General features: G+C 39.0%; 1 protein-coding gene across 2 annotated transcripts in view; it reads left to right on the top strand.

Moving 5' to 3' along the window:
* lrp6 (low density lipoprotein receptor-related protein 6) overlaps positions 1-16,027 on the top strand; it is a 174,223-nt gene that overhangs the window by 9,209 nt on the left and 148,987 nt on the right. The window contains exons 1-2 of one of the 2 annotated variants that reach the window (XM_073870845.1): positions 4,069-4,178; positions 4,435-4,521. Coding sequence is in view for 1 of the 2 variants with exons in the window: in XM_073870813.1 (XP_073726914.1) it covers positions 3,779-4,178 (400 nt within the window). In the remaining variant the exon portion in view is untranslated. Of the gene's footprint in view, positions 1-3,778; positions 4,179-4,434; positions 4,522-16,027 lie in introns of those variants that run through there. The other variant, XM_073870813.1, reaches the window with a different exon arrangement.

The following is a 16,027-nucleotide window of genomic DNA, read 5'->3' as shown; positions in this document are numbered from 1 at the left end:
CTACAACAATATCAGCAGTAGTCCACATTAACTGAAAGTCCTGCATCTGCTGAGTCTGTACAGAAAAGTGTAAAGAAGATAAAGATATGTGAAAATATGTGCAAAAAACCCCATATTTGATTATTGGCATTTTTGTCACAGGAGAGGGACAGGGAGACATCTTTGTAGACAGAGTTTTAAAGATAGAATAGATACAAAATACTAAACGAAAACCCTTTCATGCATGACATCGTAAGCCTTCTTGACAACCTAAAGACAAAACTAAAATCGTAGATGAGTTTATTCAAAGAAAACTTATTTCACACCGAGTAATATTCCTTAATGTACATAACATCTATAAGGCTACTGCTGTGTATGATTGATTGCTGTTTTTATTAAGGAAAATTTAAACAAATTTAAAATGAATGTGACCAGCATGTTTGTCTTGTTTAAGAATAATAATCAAATCTGTTAAACAAGTACAGAAAAAAATGTTATTTTTTAAACATCGCTAAAAGATTTAATCTATACTTTTTTATTACGTGTTGAATTTGAAAAGCTCTTCATCATGCATCTTAGGCAGATTGCGCTCGTATAATGGTGAATACACAACTGCGTCAGACTTTGTGTATCACATTCGCTTGAAAAGGTACAAACTAATCTTATTTACATGAAATAAGCCTGCTCCCGAGCAGGTTTGAGCTTACAGACCGGTTGCTATGACAGCAAGTCTAGGATGAGCTTTGAAGAACCAAACGATCCAAGATCATGCCAAATTGTCAACAATCAAATCCAGCTAACTGAGTTAGCGACGTACGAAGAATGGGCCGAAAATGCAAACACTGTTAGGATACTGAAAGCAAAGACCCTCTTCAGGGAAGCCTACAAGATTAGCATAGCAACGCTGCTATACAAGATTAGCAAAAGGAGACCAGAAGCCGTTTTTGAAAAACAGATTAAAATGTTCAACTTAAATTCTGGCAAGAAACTAAAATGTAAACTGTAACTGACTGTCATTACATTACATCCGTCCATCAATAGCTCACGCACTGCAGGGGTTAAAAAATGCAGTGCACGAACGTGCAATGATGTCAGATTATTCAATCCTGCCATACTTATCAACAGCAGTGGTGTTCAAAAAACCGGATAAGCGAGATCTGAACATCTCGGATGTCTCATTTGATCTCGGATGTATTAAGCCACGTACGAGGAACGGACCCCTGGATTGTAAAATCCGTTGAGGATTGAGAAAGTTATGATATTTTTAAAGGGGACATTCCACAAGATGTTTTTAAGATATTAAATAAATCTTTGATGTCCCCGGAGTACATATGTGAAGTTTTAGCTCAAAGTACCCTATAGGTAATTTATTGTGGCATTTTAAAATAGGCACTTTATGGGGCTGAGCAAAAATGCACCGTTTTTGTGTGTATCCCTTTAAATCCAAATGAGCTGCTCAGGTGGGCGCAGTCTCAAGCGCTCGTGCTGTAGACAAGAGAGGGATATTTTATCACTAAAGAAGTTAGTAAGCGATGTTAAGCATTATATATTTGAACAAGTTTAAAAAGTCAATCATCTGTTTTATGCATACTAAATACATGTTTATCAGCAGATGGGGAACATTGTGGAAAAAAATAAAGACTTTTAGGTCTTAAACAGGCACAATGATTTTTAGCATGTTACAATAAAATACACTTACACAAACACTCAAAAGTTTACTTTTTGACCAAACCACACGAGCACAATTAAATGATCTGTAATAAAACAACACGTTTAATGCTTAAACTTTAGAGAAACAGATCAAATGACATGCTTAAGTTTTTTGTGTACCCATATTGAACACATTCATGTTTCTGTCAGTCTCTCACTCTCTATCTTACTCCTCGTATTCATTTGAAACTTCAGAGAAACATTAAACAACATATTTATGCTATTTGTGTATGATAGTGAATACGCGTTGTTCTATCACTCTGTCTCGTGCAGTGCATTAATCCTCGTGTTCATTCATATAAACTTCAGAGAAATTGTTTAAACAAAATACTTGGAAGCGAACCGTCGCGTTTCTCTCTCTCGTTCGTTCGCTAGCTCACTCGCTCTCTCTCACTCACTCGCTCTCTCTCTTGCACTAAGATAACGTTAATCCTTTAGAACGTTAATTCAACGTAGAAAGATTATTAAAACTACAAGTTATAATATTGTAGGCTACTGTTTGTGTTTGACAAACACATCATGCTGTCAGTCATTCTTTCTCTCTGACTCTCGCACTCGATGCAGCGTCATGGTTGGATAGCGCAGATGAAGGGGCAGTATCTTTATAATACCATCCCCTACCTACGTCATGGGGGGAGGGAAATCCGAATGACCTATATATTCACATGCTTGCAGAAAGAGCCATACCAAAACAAAGTTACAGGGTTGCTATTTTTCATGTTTTCTGGGTTGGTAGAAGCACTAGGGACCCGATTATAGCACTTAAACATGGAAAAAGTCAGATTTTCATGGAATGTCCCCTTTAATATTAGAAATCAGAGGAAAAAGTTATATATGGATTTCAATGGAAGGTGTGTGACCGAAAATGTTGCTTATTCACATGTTTTTGTTTGTAACGTACTCATTTCATCAGATATTTGCAAGAAATTTTAACAGACGGTAGAATTTTGTTAGTTCTTTCAAATGAAATCACAAACAGTTACTGTTTTAGTTGGAATGGGCCATTTAGTTGGAATTGGTTTGTCATATTCAGACTCAGACCCATGGTTTTTAGAACGATGTCTGCAGTTCTGATGTTCTACTTTCGCTAATCTACCCCCAAAAAATGTGACTACTAAATTTCCACAATTTATTTAAATACCTTTCTCATTCCTAGGTTTCGATGAAATTTCATCAGTACCAAGATAAAAAATATATATTTTGTCACAACTACTTTTCAGTTGTCCCACAAGTCTAGCGGGAGCACACCGACCGGTTGAAAGTGACACAAATTTTCACAGTTGCTGTAAAATAAACGCACCTCAGGACTGAAAGCTCGCTTCCGGTGGTTCTTCTTCACGTATTTATTGTGTTATTTAGTAAAAAAAAAGTGAAAATGAAAGAACAGACCATCTGCTTTAAAAAAAAATAATCTTACTTTCATTAGTTCTCTTTTTATCACCTCTCAAATATGGTTAGGTTTCTTCAAAAACATCAAATTTTGAGCCAAAAGTTGAGAGAATTCAATTTTTTTGAAGGACTTTTGGAGGGATCAGAGCGATCCTCAAAACATACACGGACATACAGCTGTTTACCCTAGGGCGAAACTTCCGGGTTTTATAAGTTGCAGAAGAGATAATAGCGGTATTACAGATTGCCGGAAATACTCGTCATTGGCAGGGAAGTGTTTTCTCTTAATTGACAAGTTAACTTGTCAATGGCAGGGAGTTAAAGGGACACTTCACCCATTTGCATTAAGCTTTGTATAGTTAGAACCCCAGACATGTTTTTGAATGGTCATGCATCATTTTTTCAGTTGCTGCTGAGACAGAAGAAATACAGATTTCAGTGTTGCACTTCCTTCTTTCAATTATGTAAAAATCAACATTTTGCATTATTGAAAGAAGGAAGTCCAATATCTTTGTTGAGGGAGTGAGACTACAAACACATATTTTCTCGGTCAAATAGGCACCAAATTCTAAATGTATGTTAAATTTCACCTACAAATATAACACACTTTCAGTAAAGATTAATATTTCTATGGGTGAAATGCTCCTTTAAAGGCCAATATGTGTGTGTGACACCTGTCTTGTTTGTGCTCCCCCTACAGGTCTTCCTCTGCTACTGTATGCAAACCGGCGAGATCTGCGGTTGGTTGATGCAGCTCACGGTCGGGCAAACGCCACCGTGGTAATCGGCGGATTAGAGGACGCGGCAGCCGTGGATTATGTGTACGCGCATGGACTGATATACTGGAGCGACGTGAGCGAGGAGGCCATTAAGCGAACCACGTTGAACAACTCTGTGCCCAGCGGGGCGCAGACAACAGTCGTGTCCGGGCTGGCCTCTCCGGACGGCTTGGCTTGTGACTGGTTGGGAAATAAACTTTACTGGACCGACTCTGAGACCAATCGGATTGAAGTGGCGGAGCTGGATGGAACTTACCGAAAAGTTTTATTCTGGCAAGATCTAGACCAGCCGAGGGCCATTGCTTTGGATCCCGGCCGAGGGTGAGTATGCACGGAGTATGCTTGCAGTCATGCATAGAGATGTCAGGGAAGCCTGGAAAAGTCACAAACACTATAAAAGTCCTAAATTCATGAAAATTAAAAAAAAAAAAAACCTTTTTACCTTGTCAAAAAAATGTTTGACTGGCTTAAAAATCTCTTTCACAATGAGCCTCTCCTTTGTAAAATGTTAAGAATTTTTTTTAACTAATAATCATAAACTAGAAAAAGCACAGAAAGCCAAGGAAATGTATTGCAGGGCTCAACATAAAGGACTGCCCGATGGCCCGGGGCCAGCGTGAGAGAAGGTCGGGCCAGTAAAGACACATTTTAAGCATCATGAACGGTAACTTTTCTGGCAATTTCATAAATATCGGCATCGGCCAGAGAAAAAGCCATATCGGTCGACCTCTAGTGTCCACAAAAACCAACAAAGTAGAAGAAACTACTTTGTTGGTTTTTGTGGACACTAGAGGTCGACCGATATGGCTTTTTCTCTGGCTGATGCCGATATTTAGAAATCAGGGCAGCCGATTATGTACATAAAAATCTAAATATTCTCATCATTAGCAGATATTTTAAATGTAAAAATGTCACTATTTAAGCCAAAGTATTTAAAAAAATTATGACTGGTCTTTCTGAAGAGTTTTACAACCTCCTCTGCACCATGCATTTTTCAGACACAGATATTACCTGACACTCTGCTGTCATCTTTGATCAGTTTTTTACCATGGCTTTTATTGCTTTGTAGGATAAAATCCTTATTTGGTAGATCTGATAAATTATTTATTCATCATAAAGTTAACATAGTAAATGTCTATGTTTTTTAGTTGAGACTGTTATTTAGGGCAAATCTTTCTAAACACATTTACATTCTCATTTCTGAGGCACTATAAGTGACTGACTTTGCTGACAGTGACGTCTTGTGAGTTTAGTGTTGGGACAGATCTGTTGTTTCAACCGTTCATTCAAACAAATCCGTTCAAAGGAGTCAGTTCGCGAATCAGACGCGTTGTGTTTTAATCCAGGCTGAGCAGCGCAAAACTGTAAACAAAGTGTTACTGTAACAACACAAAAAACATTTTCTCGGTGGATATCGCCATCAAGTCAGTTTTGTTTGGAGTAATAAACGCAGGGAGACCGGGTAAAGACAGAAAGCGTGCGCGCGGCTCTGCTCTCTCTGTCACGCAAACAAAGATCATCATCACTCATTAATCACATGAAATGAGCCTAATCTTTGCATGGACAGTGCACCGCGAGACATAAACCTGTCGCGCTGTTGTACTGGCTGCTTAATTCGTGCGATCCCGCCATTGTTACTAAAGCCGTTTGTGAACAAGGCACGGCTGCAGTGCACACACACGGGAGCGATCTGCTTGCAGCAAGAGGCAGCGTCACGAGTTCTACAACAACGTTTAGGTGCCCGCAGATGCCTATTAATCTGCCTAATTTTGTAGGAAAATCGGCCAAAGACGATTTTTTAAAATATGCCAAAAATCGGCCAAGTTATTGGCCCGGCCGATAAATTGGTTGACCTCTAGTGGACACTGGTGCGTGTTACATCAGCTGGCAAAAAGACGTTAAGATGGCGGTGGTGGGCAAACGAAAACGTAGTTATTCAACATTGTGGAACCAGACATTTAATTTGTTAAAACACGACGAAGGAAACGATGCAGTTTAACAGAAATCTTTTATTAGTGGGGTCAGTAAAAATTTTGGCAGGGCAAGGGAAAACCTGAACCCACTGGCCCAAATCGGCCAGTATAAAAAAATTTGCGTTGAGCCCTCTATTGGTCGGATCAAAAAAGATTTATTCTGTATTTGTTTTGATACGTTTTTGTATATATTTCTGTCATGTGTGATGTGCTAGCAACAGATGATTTATCACTGGTTTTCTCCTTTATGACTGACCTGCTTTGTATGAGATTGGTGTCATCCACATGTGTCTGATCGGTTGAAAGTGACACAAATTTTCACAGTTGCTGTAAAATAAACGCACCTCAGGACTGAAAGCTCGCTTCCGGTGGTTCTTCTTCACGTATTTATTGTGTTATTTAGTAAAAAAAAGTGAAAATGAAAGAACAGACCATCTGCTTTAAAAAAAAATAATCTTACTTTCATTAGTTCTCTTTTTATCACCTCTCAAATATGGTTAGGTTTCTTCAAAAACATCAAATTTTGAGCCAAAAGTTGAGAGAATTCAATTTTTTTGAAGGACTTTTGGAGGGATCAGAGCGATCCTCAAAACATACACGGACATACAGCTGTTTACCCTAGGGCGAAACTTCCGGGTTTTATAAGTTGCAGAAGAGATAATAGCGGTATTACAGATTGCCGGAAATACTCGTCATTGGCAGGGAAGTGTTTTCTCTTAATTGACAAGTTAACTTGTCAATGGCAGGGAGTTAAAGGGACACTTCACCCATTTGCATTAAGCTTTGTATAGTTAGAACCCCAGACATGTTTTTGAATGGTCATGCATCATTTTCTCAACAGAAATCTTTTATTAGTGGGGTCAGTAAAAATTTTGGCAGGGCAAGGGAAAACCTGAACCCACTGGCCCAACTCGGCCAGTATAAAAAAATTTGCGTTGAGCCCTCTATTGGTCGGATCAAAAAAGATTTATTCTGTATTTGTTTTGATACGTTTTTGTATATATTTCTGTCATGTGTGATGTGCTAGCAACAGATGATTTATCACTGGTTTTCTCCTTTATGACTGACCTGCTTTGTATGAGATTGGTGTCATCCACATGTGTCTGATCTTTGTTTAAGGGTTTTATTTTCATGGACAGAGCAAGAGTAACCCAGCACTTGTAACCATATACAGTATTAGCTGTGCTCGGTGGCAGCTGTGGCGTGTTTCGACTTGTTTTCTGCATGTTTATGTTTTAACAGGCCGGTAGTTAAACATATGGTTTTCTCGAATACAGATCGACCGTGTGGCCACATATTACAAAGCTTCAGAAATGAACATGGCTCAGTTTGAAATCTCTGCTCTTGTGTCATGTCTTTTCTATATCAGTTTTAGTATATCAGTTTTCTATTATCAGTCGAGAGCGATACTGTTTTTACAACACTTCAACGGCACACATTTGAAAACTAGAAAACAACAACGAGCGTCTTAAAAAGCCTCTTTTGTGAAGAACTTATTTCTTATGCCACAGATTTGAAGCCCAGAATAACAGACTGGTAACAATTTTAGCTGTATGTTTTGAATGTCGTCATAACTCAATTTCAGTTTCATTCAAAATACTGTTTCTGGGTCGCAGAAGTAGTATATATTTCACCTGAACTAATATGTCTAATATTCAAATGTGCAATTGATTAGTAAAGATAGCACCTATTCAACAATTTGCTTAAAAAATTATCAGACATGTGAGTTCCAGATAGGTATGTGCACAAATTTTCGAATATTCGATCTGCAATAATAATTTGAAAAAAAAAAAAAAAACGAATGTTTGAATGTTTGTTTGTTTTTACTGTGCCACCGAAGGGTTACGACTTATTTAATGTTTTCTCACTTCATATATACTGTCTTTGGGCTCAGTCACACCAAAAGCGTTTATGGCAGTTGCAGGCGCCTTTTTTGAATGATATTCTATGGGCAGGGCGCGTTTGCGCGCTGTTTATGCGCGCCGAGCGCCTTGCGGTTTTCTGCCGCCTGCTGCGCACGCGTTTTTGAAGGAGCGCTGAGAGCGGAGGAGCGCCTGACGTCATTCGCGTCTTCCGTTGTACAATCGAATGAGGGGAGAGGCGGGCCTTACGTTGTGGCGAGGGAAGTTTACAGTTGATTTGAAGAACCGGACTCCACTCGCTCACTCTCTCCTGCGTGTTTGTGCTCCTCTTATCCTCAAACAAGGTCAGAGCAAGCGCCCTCTATTTAAAGTTTCTGCTAATATGACAGTTAACAGCAAAAGAGCGCTCACGCTTTTATATTTGATTGACAAGACAGCTGACTCGGTGGTTGCTTAGCAATATGAAAAGCCGCGCTGCACTGCTCTTTTTTAAAAAAGGCAGTGCGTCGCGCCTTGCGTTTGCAAGCGTTTAAAGCGCTTTTGGTGTGACTGAGCCCTTTTACAGACTTTAATGTAAAATATACATGAACATTTATTTGTATGTATTTCTGATTGTTTGGCAATTCAGATTGCAGATGAATTTAAGTATTTAGTTTTAACTCCGGGTTGTCTGTTTTTGGCCACCGGCTCACCTGTTTCATTGGAGAATAATAAATTTAAATGGGGGAAAATTGTACTTTTTTCTTGTAACCAATTTTTAAGAGAAATCATCAGAGAGATGATGTTTCTGCGTGATCCTTATGGCATCGTCTCATGGTAGCGGTAGTGTCACGGTTCAGTATCTGTAATGTAGGTGTTCATTTATAAGTTGTCCCACTCTCTCTATCTCTCATATATGCCATGTTTAATGACCCCACATCTTCTCGTGGTTGAATCTGTGTTTGATTTCAAGTTCACACGGGGCTGCGCAGAACATCGGTAGATTACTGAGTGCATTGTGAGAAAGAATAGACGCGTCATGCAAATGAGCTGTAAAAACACGATTGCACATTAGTTTACACAAAACGCTGTAAAACATTATTACTATAGAATTTTGAGGCATCAATGATTCAAGTGAAAACAACATTTATACATAGACTGACATTGCAAAATGATTCTGAAAGGATTTTTCCTGGAATGGTATGGAACAAATGATGGGCATAGGCTACTCCTTGCTTGTCAGTCACATTTGTGTACTAGCCTACTGTAAACACATAAATGTAAACATGTTTAAATTGCAAAATATTGCATGAAATACTGTTAAGTGTTAATGCTTGACAGATTGACGACTGGTCCACGCAGTCAGAAACTGTGAGAATTCCCGGTGGGCTGGTCAGTTTTTTAGCCACGAGGGCCGGTGTTATGATGACACTAGGTTGAAGGTTGTTGTCCCAATGCTGCCATCACTCACAGCAGCCCCATTCGGGTAATTTGGAGGTGGTAGATGTTCCCACCGCTTTATGCCCAAGTTGATTGTGCCCCGACATCTGACCACAGAGTAATTATTGCGTTAGGGTCCATAAACATCTAAAACGCATGGACAATGCAGGACGCTTCTGCTTTTCAAAGTGCTTGTTTTTGACTATTCTTTTTCTGTACCTAAATACTATTGTTAGAACTTACTTTGTTCTTTTCCATTTTATATTCTTGTTATTTCTTGATGTTCTTATTTTATTTTCCCACACAAGGCCGCCTTAATGCACGGGCTTAACTGGGCTGAAGCTCAGGGGCCTCCCAAGTTCAAGGGCCTCCCAAGTTTGCGTTCATGATGAGCTGAAAAGGTCATATTGTTTTGTAACTTGTCAGGTTTTCTGTCAATCACTCTAATTGCACGTCACATGGCTGCTGATTGCTCCGTTGTAACTTAACGTAAAATAAAATGTTAGACGTAACATATTTTTTATTCCACGTAATGTAATTAAGTGCGCGTTGTCAACTTGACATTCCTGCACGTTAGACTGAGTGTGACAGAGAAACGGGAAATAATCCACCAACAAATGAAAGAGTAATTTCTGAGATTTCATAATAAGCAGTGAGGTGCAGGTCTCTCTCTCTCTCTTTCATGCGCGAGCTCGCTCGGTCGCTCTCTCTGTGCTCGTGCAGCTTTTGAGTCTCTGGCATGCAGAAGTCTCTCCGTGCACAAGAAACTGTGCCGCTAAATTAAGAAAGGCGTTCCTGCACATAATGCTGTTAGTTGTTATAAAGTTTAAGTTTACTCGCGTTTATATCGGTGACGCGTGCGCAGCTGGAGCGATGTAGTTTGACGCGACGTTAGCTCACAGTACACACATCTGTTGGTTTAGAAAGACGAGAAAGAGACGCAACGGTAAAGGTGCAAGTCTAAGAAAGTAAAGAGCGACAAGACCATCTCAAATGATCGTTCCCTGATAGCACCATTATAATCTCATTATATAAAGATCTTATATACAGGTATGTTCCCTGTCTGTCTTGTGCATATTCATACTTGGTCGTTTTACATGCTTATGTATGCATAAATACTAAATACAATGCATACCATATCTTCAGTATGCTACAAAATAAATAACTGATTAAAAAACAAGATTCTTTCTTTAAAGACTTATCTTTTGTTATCATTAATGCATTTTCACTTTAAAACTAACTTTAACTTATAACATTTTTAAAACTGTGGTGAGCATTTAGTTAGTGAGTGGCAATTTTCTGCAAATTTGTATATTCCAAAAACTGTATAAACAACATAAAGCTTTCAAGCATATATGCTTTAACACATTTTGGTTTTATTATCACCACAAGTTGCTGTATGTGGTTGTTAAATAAAGTGTCTTGTGTTTATGCTCAAGTGGGCTCAATGATATGTTAATAACAATATTATGGTGTTCTGGCTCAAAGAGGGAAAACTCACTGTTGTATGTCTCGAAAGAAACTAATGCATTTTGTGATGTAGATTACCTATATATTACACTTAAAAAAATGAGACTATAAATTGAGGGGAAGGGGGGCCTACAAAACCTCTTAGCCCCGGGGCCTCACATTAGGTTAGGGCGGCCCTGTTCCCACATCACTTTTTTTTGCTGATCTGAAAATTATATACTCAAAAACCATAATGTAATTCATTTAACCAGTACTATGTTGTAAAATTAAGTCATTTTTAATTACATGTAGGCCTTCAGGTCCACCCTATTCCAAGGTCCACTCAGTTAAAAATGTATGGCCTTGCCACTGATTGACAGATTATGGCAAAATAAAATTATTGCAGATGTAAAATAGTAAGGAGATGCCACTTGTTACAGCTTTGCACATTTATCAACCCATTTAATTAAACATTGTTTCAGTTACTAGTAAAATGTTTAAAGTGCCCATATTATGAAAAACTCACTTTTTCTGGGTTTTGGGGTGTTCATTTGTGTCTCTGATGCTCCCACACGCATACAAACTTGGAAAAAAATCCATCCATGCTGTTTTGAGTGAGATACACGTTTCTGAATGTCCTCTGCCTTGAGTCTCAGATTACCCAAGTTTAAACACGGCGTCGTTGTGACGTAACTAGCCGTTTCATCACATTCCGTTTGAATTTTCCCGCCCACCACCCCACTCGCAGGTCTCCACCCACCAGGTAACTAGAGAGCACATAGCAGTCACTTCGCTGATACCCTCATTGCTGTTATCATGTCTCACAGAAATAAAAGCACTATTTGGATATTATGGATTATACTCCCGCCTACTTTTAAAAACAAAGTTTTAACGCGTGTTTATTTTAACCTAAAGAGTAATATACAGTGTGTTACGACGCAAATAGTCCTCAGATTGTATGCGATAAGACATTCATGTGAAATCTGATGAAAACAACAGACTGTGTATCTATATTTCACGGATTATGCGCATTTGTGGACAAAAATGGTCATTGGATTTATTGGACTTTCATGGATTATTCACACATATGAAACAGACTTGATTCGATTCGCGATCGTTATGTCAAACACAAAAGGTAAGAAGTCACGTCATATTTTGCATGTTGTCATCTTCTGTCTCAAAATACTACATTTACAATGCTAGAGCATCTGTATCTCAAAACAGAGACCATACATTGATGCTAATCCCGTAAAATTATACCTTTTAAATTAGGGATGCACCGAAATGAAAATTCTTGGCCGAAACCGAAAACCGAAAAAGAGGAAACCAAGGCCGAAAGCCGAAACACCGAAAGAAATTATGCCAATTATTAGTACTACCATTGCACTTATGGTATTTTTGTGTGTAATAGAAATGGAGTCAACACACACAATTTGAGAAGAAAATTAAGCCAAACAACATGTGGCATAAACAAACCCAACTTCAGTTATATAGGCTATCTGCCTCACATCTGGAAAAACTGGTGAGTAGGCTACTAGTGACACATCAGGTTGTTAAAAGTTAAACTGTTTGTTTAATTAATCCTTTGGTGCTTGTTTGCAGTATACATTTAAAAACTGAGATGTGCTAGTTGTGGTTTTGTTTTAACGTTAATGTTACAAAATGCTGATAAAAATGATGGCATTTTAATGCATGTTAAAACCCCGAATGGATCGAAGGCTCAGTCAAATATGAATATCTTCTTTATTTATTCTGACATGTTTTTGTTTAGAAAGAAAATCATATTTAGCCTACCTTCTCCGGTGAAACCCGTTTTTCTCATTAATGCCAGCTGCAGAAAAAACTCTGCTCTGTTGTTATCCAGTGTGAACAACAAACGAATCTAACAAATATATCTGAATTTAATATTATGTTACAACTAACGCAAGCTGGCTTGATACATTATTGCTGAGGGTGCAAAGTTACGAGCTTAATTTAACAACACTTCACAAAACGGAGCTATTGTTTGCTGTTACGGCATTTGGAGTTATCGGGTTGGTTATAACCATATCCACAGATAAAATAAATGTTCTCCGTTTCACTTTCCATGTGTGTCTCGTGTCGTTTTAACGACAAAATAAACTAGGCTATATAAGGAAGCTAACAAATCTCTCATGATGCATGCTGATGCGGCGGCGGAGAAGCACGTCTAACACCGAATATTTGACCATTCGTGCACATCCCTAATTTTAAAAGCAATCATGTTAAATGTCTGTTATTCTGGATGTTAATCTGAACGAATGAAAACAGTACACAAATGCCCAGAGAAAATCCGCGGGTTTGGACACAAACATTACGGTCGTGGGCGGGAGTGGAACTCACAGGTTGCGGAGGTCCTGGTCAGAAATTCGGCGGACGCGGGTTTGAGAGAAATCTAGTCCACACCGCCGATATGTTACTTCAGACAAGCACGTGCAGGTCGCGGTTTCTGTTTGCGTCATCACATTATTTTGGCCGTATTTTTTCGGTGATAAAAGTCTTTCGGCCGAAAACCGAAAATCCACTTTTGGGCCATTTTCGGCCGAAAATTTTCGGTGGCCGAATATTCGGTGCATCCCTATTTTAAATGTATAGTAATGTGAATAATTGTTTGTAATGTAGACCATAGTAGGCTATATAGATACTTTTTTGCAGGCTAGATAGTTTGCAGCGTGGTTTCGAAAGATAAAAAAAAAATTAACAGCTTTGTTTTACAATTCTACATGAACTAAGTAATAGTGCTTTGCCAAACTAAGTGTTTTGCCAAACTAACCGAGACCGGGCCTTACCGACCCGGCTTTTCTGACGAGGCTAACCCCCGAGTCTCTTGTAACTTTACGGTCCGGACCTCCCGTTAGCTTCTAGCAATTAGCACGCGAGCTAGCAAAAGCAGTATACATCCCCCATCGGGTCTAAATAAATATCATGATGGGATATCATGAATAGGATTGTTACTAGTAAGAAAGCCATTTTAGATATCTGAAATCATATTGATATTAGAAATACAATTTCAGATAACAGAAATTAACATTGTTACTAGTGACAATCAAATTATTGATATCAAGAATGAACATTTTAACTAGTTAGTTAACCTGCACCGAAAGGTGCGAAGCCCTATTGTTTTTGCTCGGATTTATTATTATTTTTGTTATTTTTTTAAATATTTTTTAATATTTTTTTAGGGCCCAAGCACCGAGGAGCAGACCAGAATGGCCTGCACCGAAAGGTGCGAAGACCTATTGTTTTTGCTCTGTTTGGAGATAACTTTAGGCACGAGTAAACAGATGTGATGTTTACAATCGCATATCATGATACCACAAAGCGCGTCAAATATGAGGTATTTGTGTGTGCGTTTGGACGTCGATCGCGTCTGTTTGATGAAGCACACACACTTGCGTCTGGAGATAACTTAAGTTACAGTCTGAGTAAACAAGTAGATGTCATGTCACCAGCACTTGGATTAAAACTCAACACAGCACTGAATGGCTACAGAGACGGAGTATCCATTCACTGTGGCGTTGACTAATGAATATGGATGATCTCTGCTCTTCTCTTCAATGGAGCGGGGCGTGGCTCATTATAGATAATGCAGTAACACGAGAAAGACGGTACGTCTCCCTCTTCTTACACAGTTAACAACGAATTACAATATTTGTTTTCGATTTCACTTACATCTTCCAAAAGCAGACATTCCAAGCATTATGTAAACGTGTATCTTTTGTTTATATGACAAGTATTCGTTAAGTTACAGTTAATTTTTCTGACGTGTTTCTGAAAGGACTTCACTGAGGGAGAGAGAACAAAACACGCATCATGTTTATTTTCTTAATTTTGCGAAAAGCACAACATTCTGTTTTTATTGGGAATGGACAGAAAAAAACTAGACACTTTAACGTTTTAAATGATGTATAAATCATATCTGTATGCCCAAAATCAGCAGTTATCTAACTCTCTTTGCAGAGTGATTGAAAAATAAAGAGTTTGCAGCACCCGCGCCGCCGTCGACCCCAGAGTGTTAAAGGCATATTGAAGCCTTACAGTTGCATGTACGAGAGTTGGTACGCATATAGATCTCATCAACCCGAACAACTTTCGCCCTCTAACATTTAAGCTCCGCCCAACAGGAAGTCAGCTATTTTGGATTGTTTTAAAAATGCATGTGTTGAACTTTTGAATACTCCTCCTAGAGGATGCATGCGATTGACACCAAAAGTGGTGAACATGATGTCGAGACATTGGACTTGCTAAATTGCGAAGGGATTTTTGATATCTCGAACGGTTCTGCCATGGCGAGCCGACAAAGTTGTGGCGAAATCAGAGAAACAGGAAGTGTGTAATATCTAAGGCAAAAAATGTCTTATTGTGATGACATGCGGGGTGTTTGTTCATCTGAAGATTCCGATCGCATCGATGTGCCTATTGTGACTCCCGGGTATAGCGCCACCAGCAGGCGCCAGGAAGTGTGTCAGTCACAAAGCTGGATTTTTTTCAAAGTTCCATACAATGTTCTTTTAAATACTCCTCCTAGGATTTTCATGCGATTGACACCAAAAGTGGTCACCATGATGCCGAGACATAGTAGATGATAAATTGTGAAGGGATTTTTGATATCTTGAACGCTGTTCCCATGGCAACGTGTCAAACTTTACTTTCATTTTAAAGGCATATTGAAGCCTTACAGTTGCATGCAGTGAACTTTTAAATACTCCTTCTAGAACATACATGCGATTGACTCCAGAAGTTGTCAACATGATGCCGAGACATTGTAGATGATAAATTGCGAAGGGATTTTTGATATCTCAAACGCTGTTCCCATGGCAATGCCCCAACCTTTACTTTTATTACAGGCATATTTAGGGCTCTTGGCGTGCTTAGATTAACCTAAAAGTTGGCACACACATCAGAGTTGTTGGCTGTTAAGTGTTGACAAAAACGTCAGATAAAGGCATGTCTATTTAGTGACTCACTAGCGCCCCCGTTTGTCTAAAATGTGGGGTTTCTTTTACCTTCAGTCCCCAAAAGGGTCAGTAATGAAATAAAATAGTCCACCCATATTTACCCACTTAATGCGCTTGCCCACCGTGAATCGTTTTCTCGAAGGCACCGTGTCGCGGTAAAAAACCGTGCGAGGGCCCGCCATTGCTGCTTGCAGCTATATTTAGGGCCCGAGCACTGAGGAGCAGGCCAGAATGGCCTGCACCGAAAGGTGCGAAGCCCTATTATTTTTGCTCAAATTTTTTTTTTTTTTTATTTTTTTTAACACTTTTGGGGATTTTGGGTGCCTTAACATACTCGAAAACTCTTGAAATTTGGCACAGACGTCAGAGTCGTCCGTCATTGCAGAAAACCAAAGGCTGGACAACGGCGTGGCACAGGGGCTCTGTAGCGCCCCCTATAATGCAGAAGAAACCATTGATGCACAGATCGGGCAAAAATGTACACACATGTA

The sequence above is a fragment of the Misgurnus anguillicaudatus genome, chromosome 1 (genome assembly GCF_027580225.2).
Source record: "Misgurnus anguillicaudatus chromosome 1, ASM2758022v2, whole genome shotgun sequence".
Classification (NCBI taxonomy): domain Eukaryota; kingdom Metazoa; phylum Chordata; class Actinopteri; order Cypriniformes; family Cobitidae; genus Misgurnus; species Misgurnus anguillicaudatus.
This window is presented reverse-complemented; position numbering and strand designations above follow the sequence as displayed.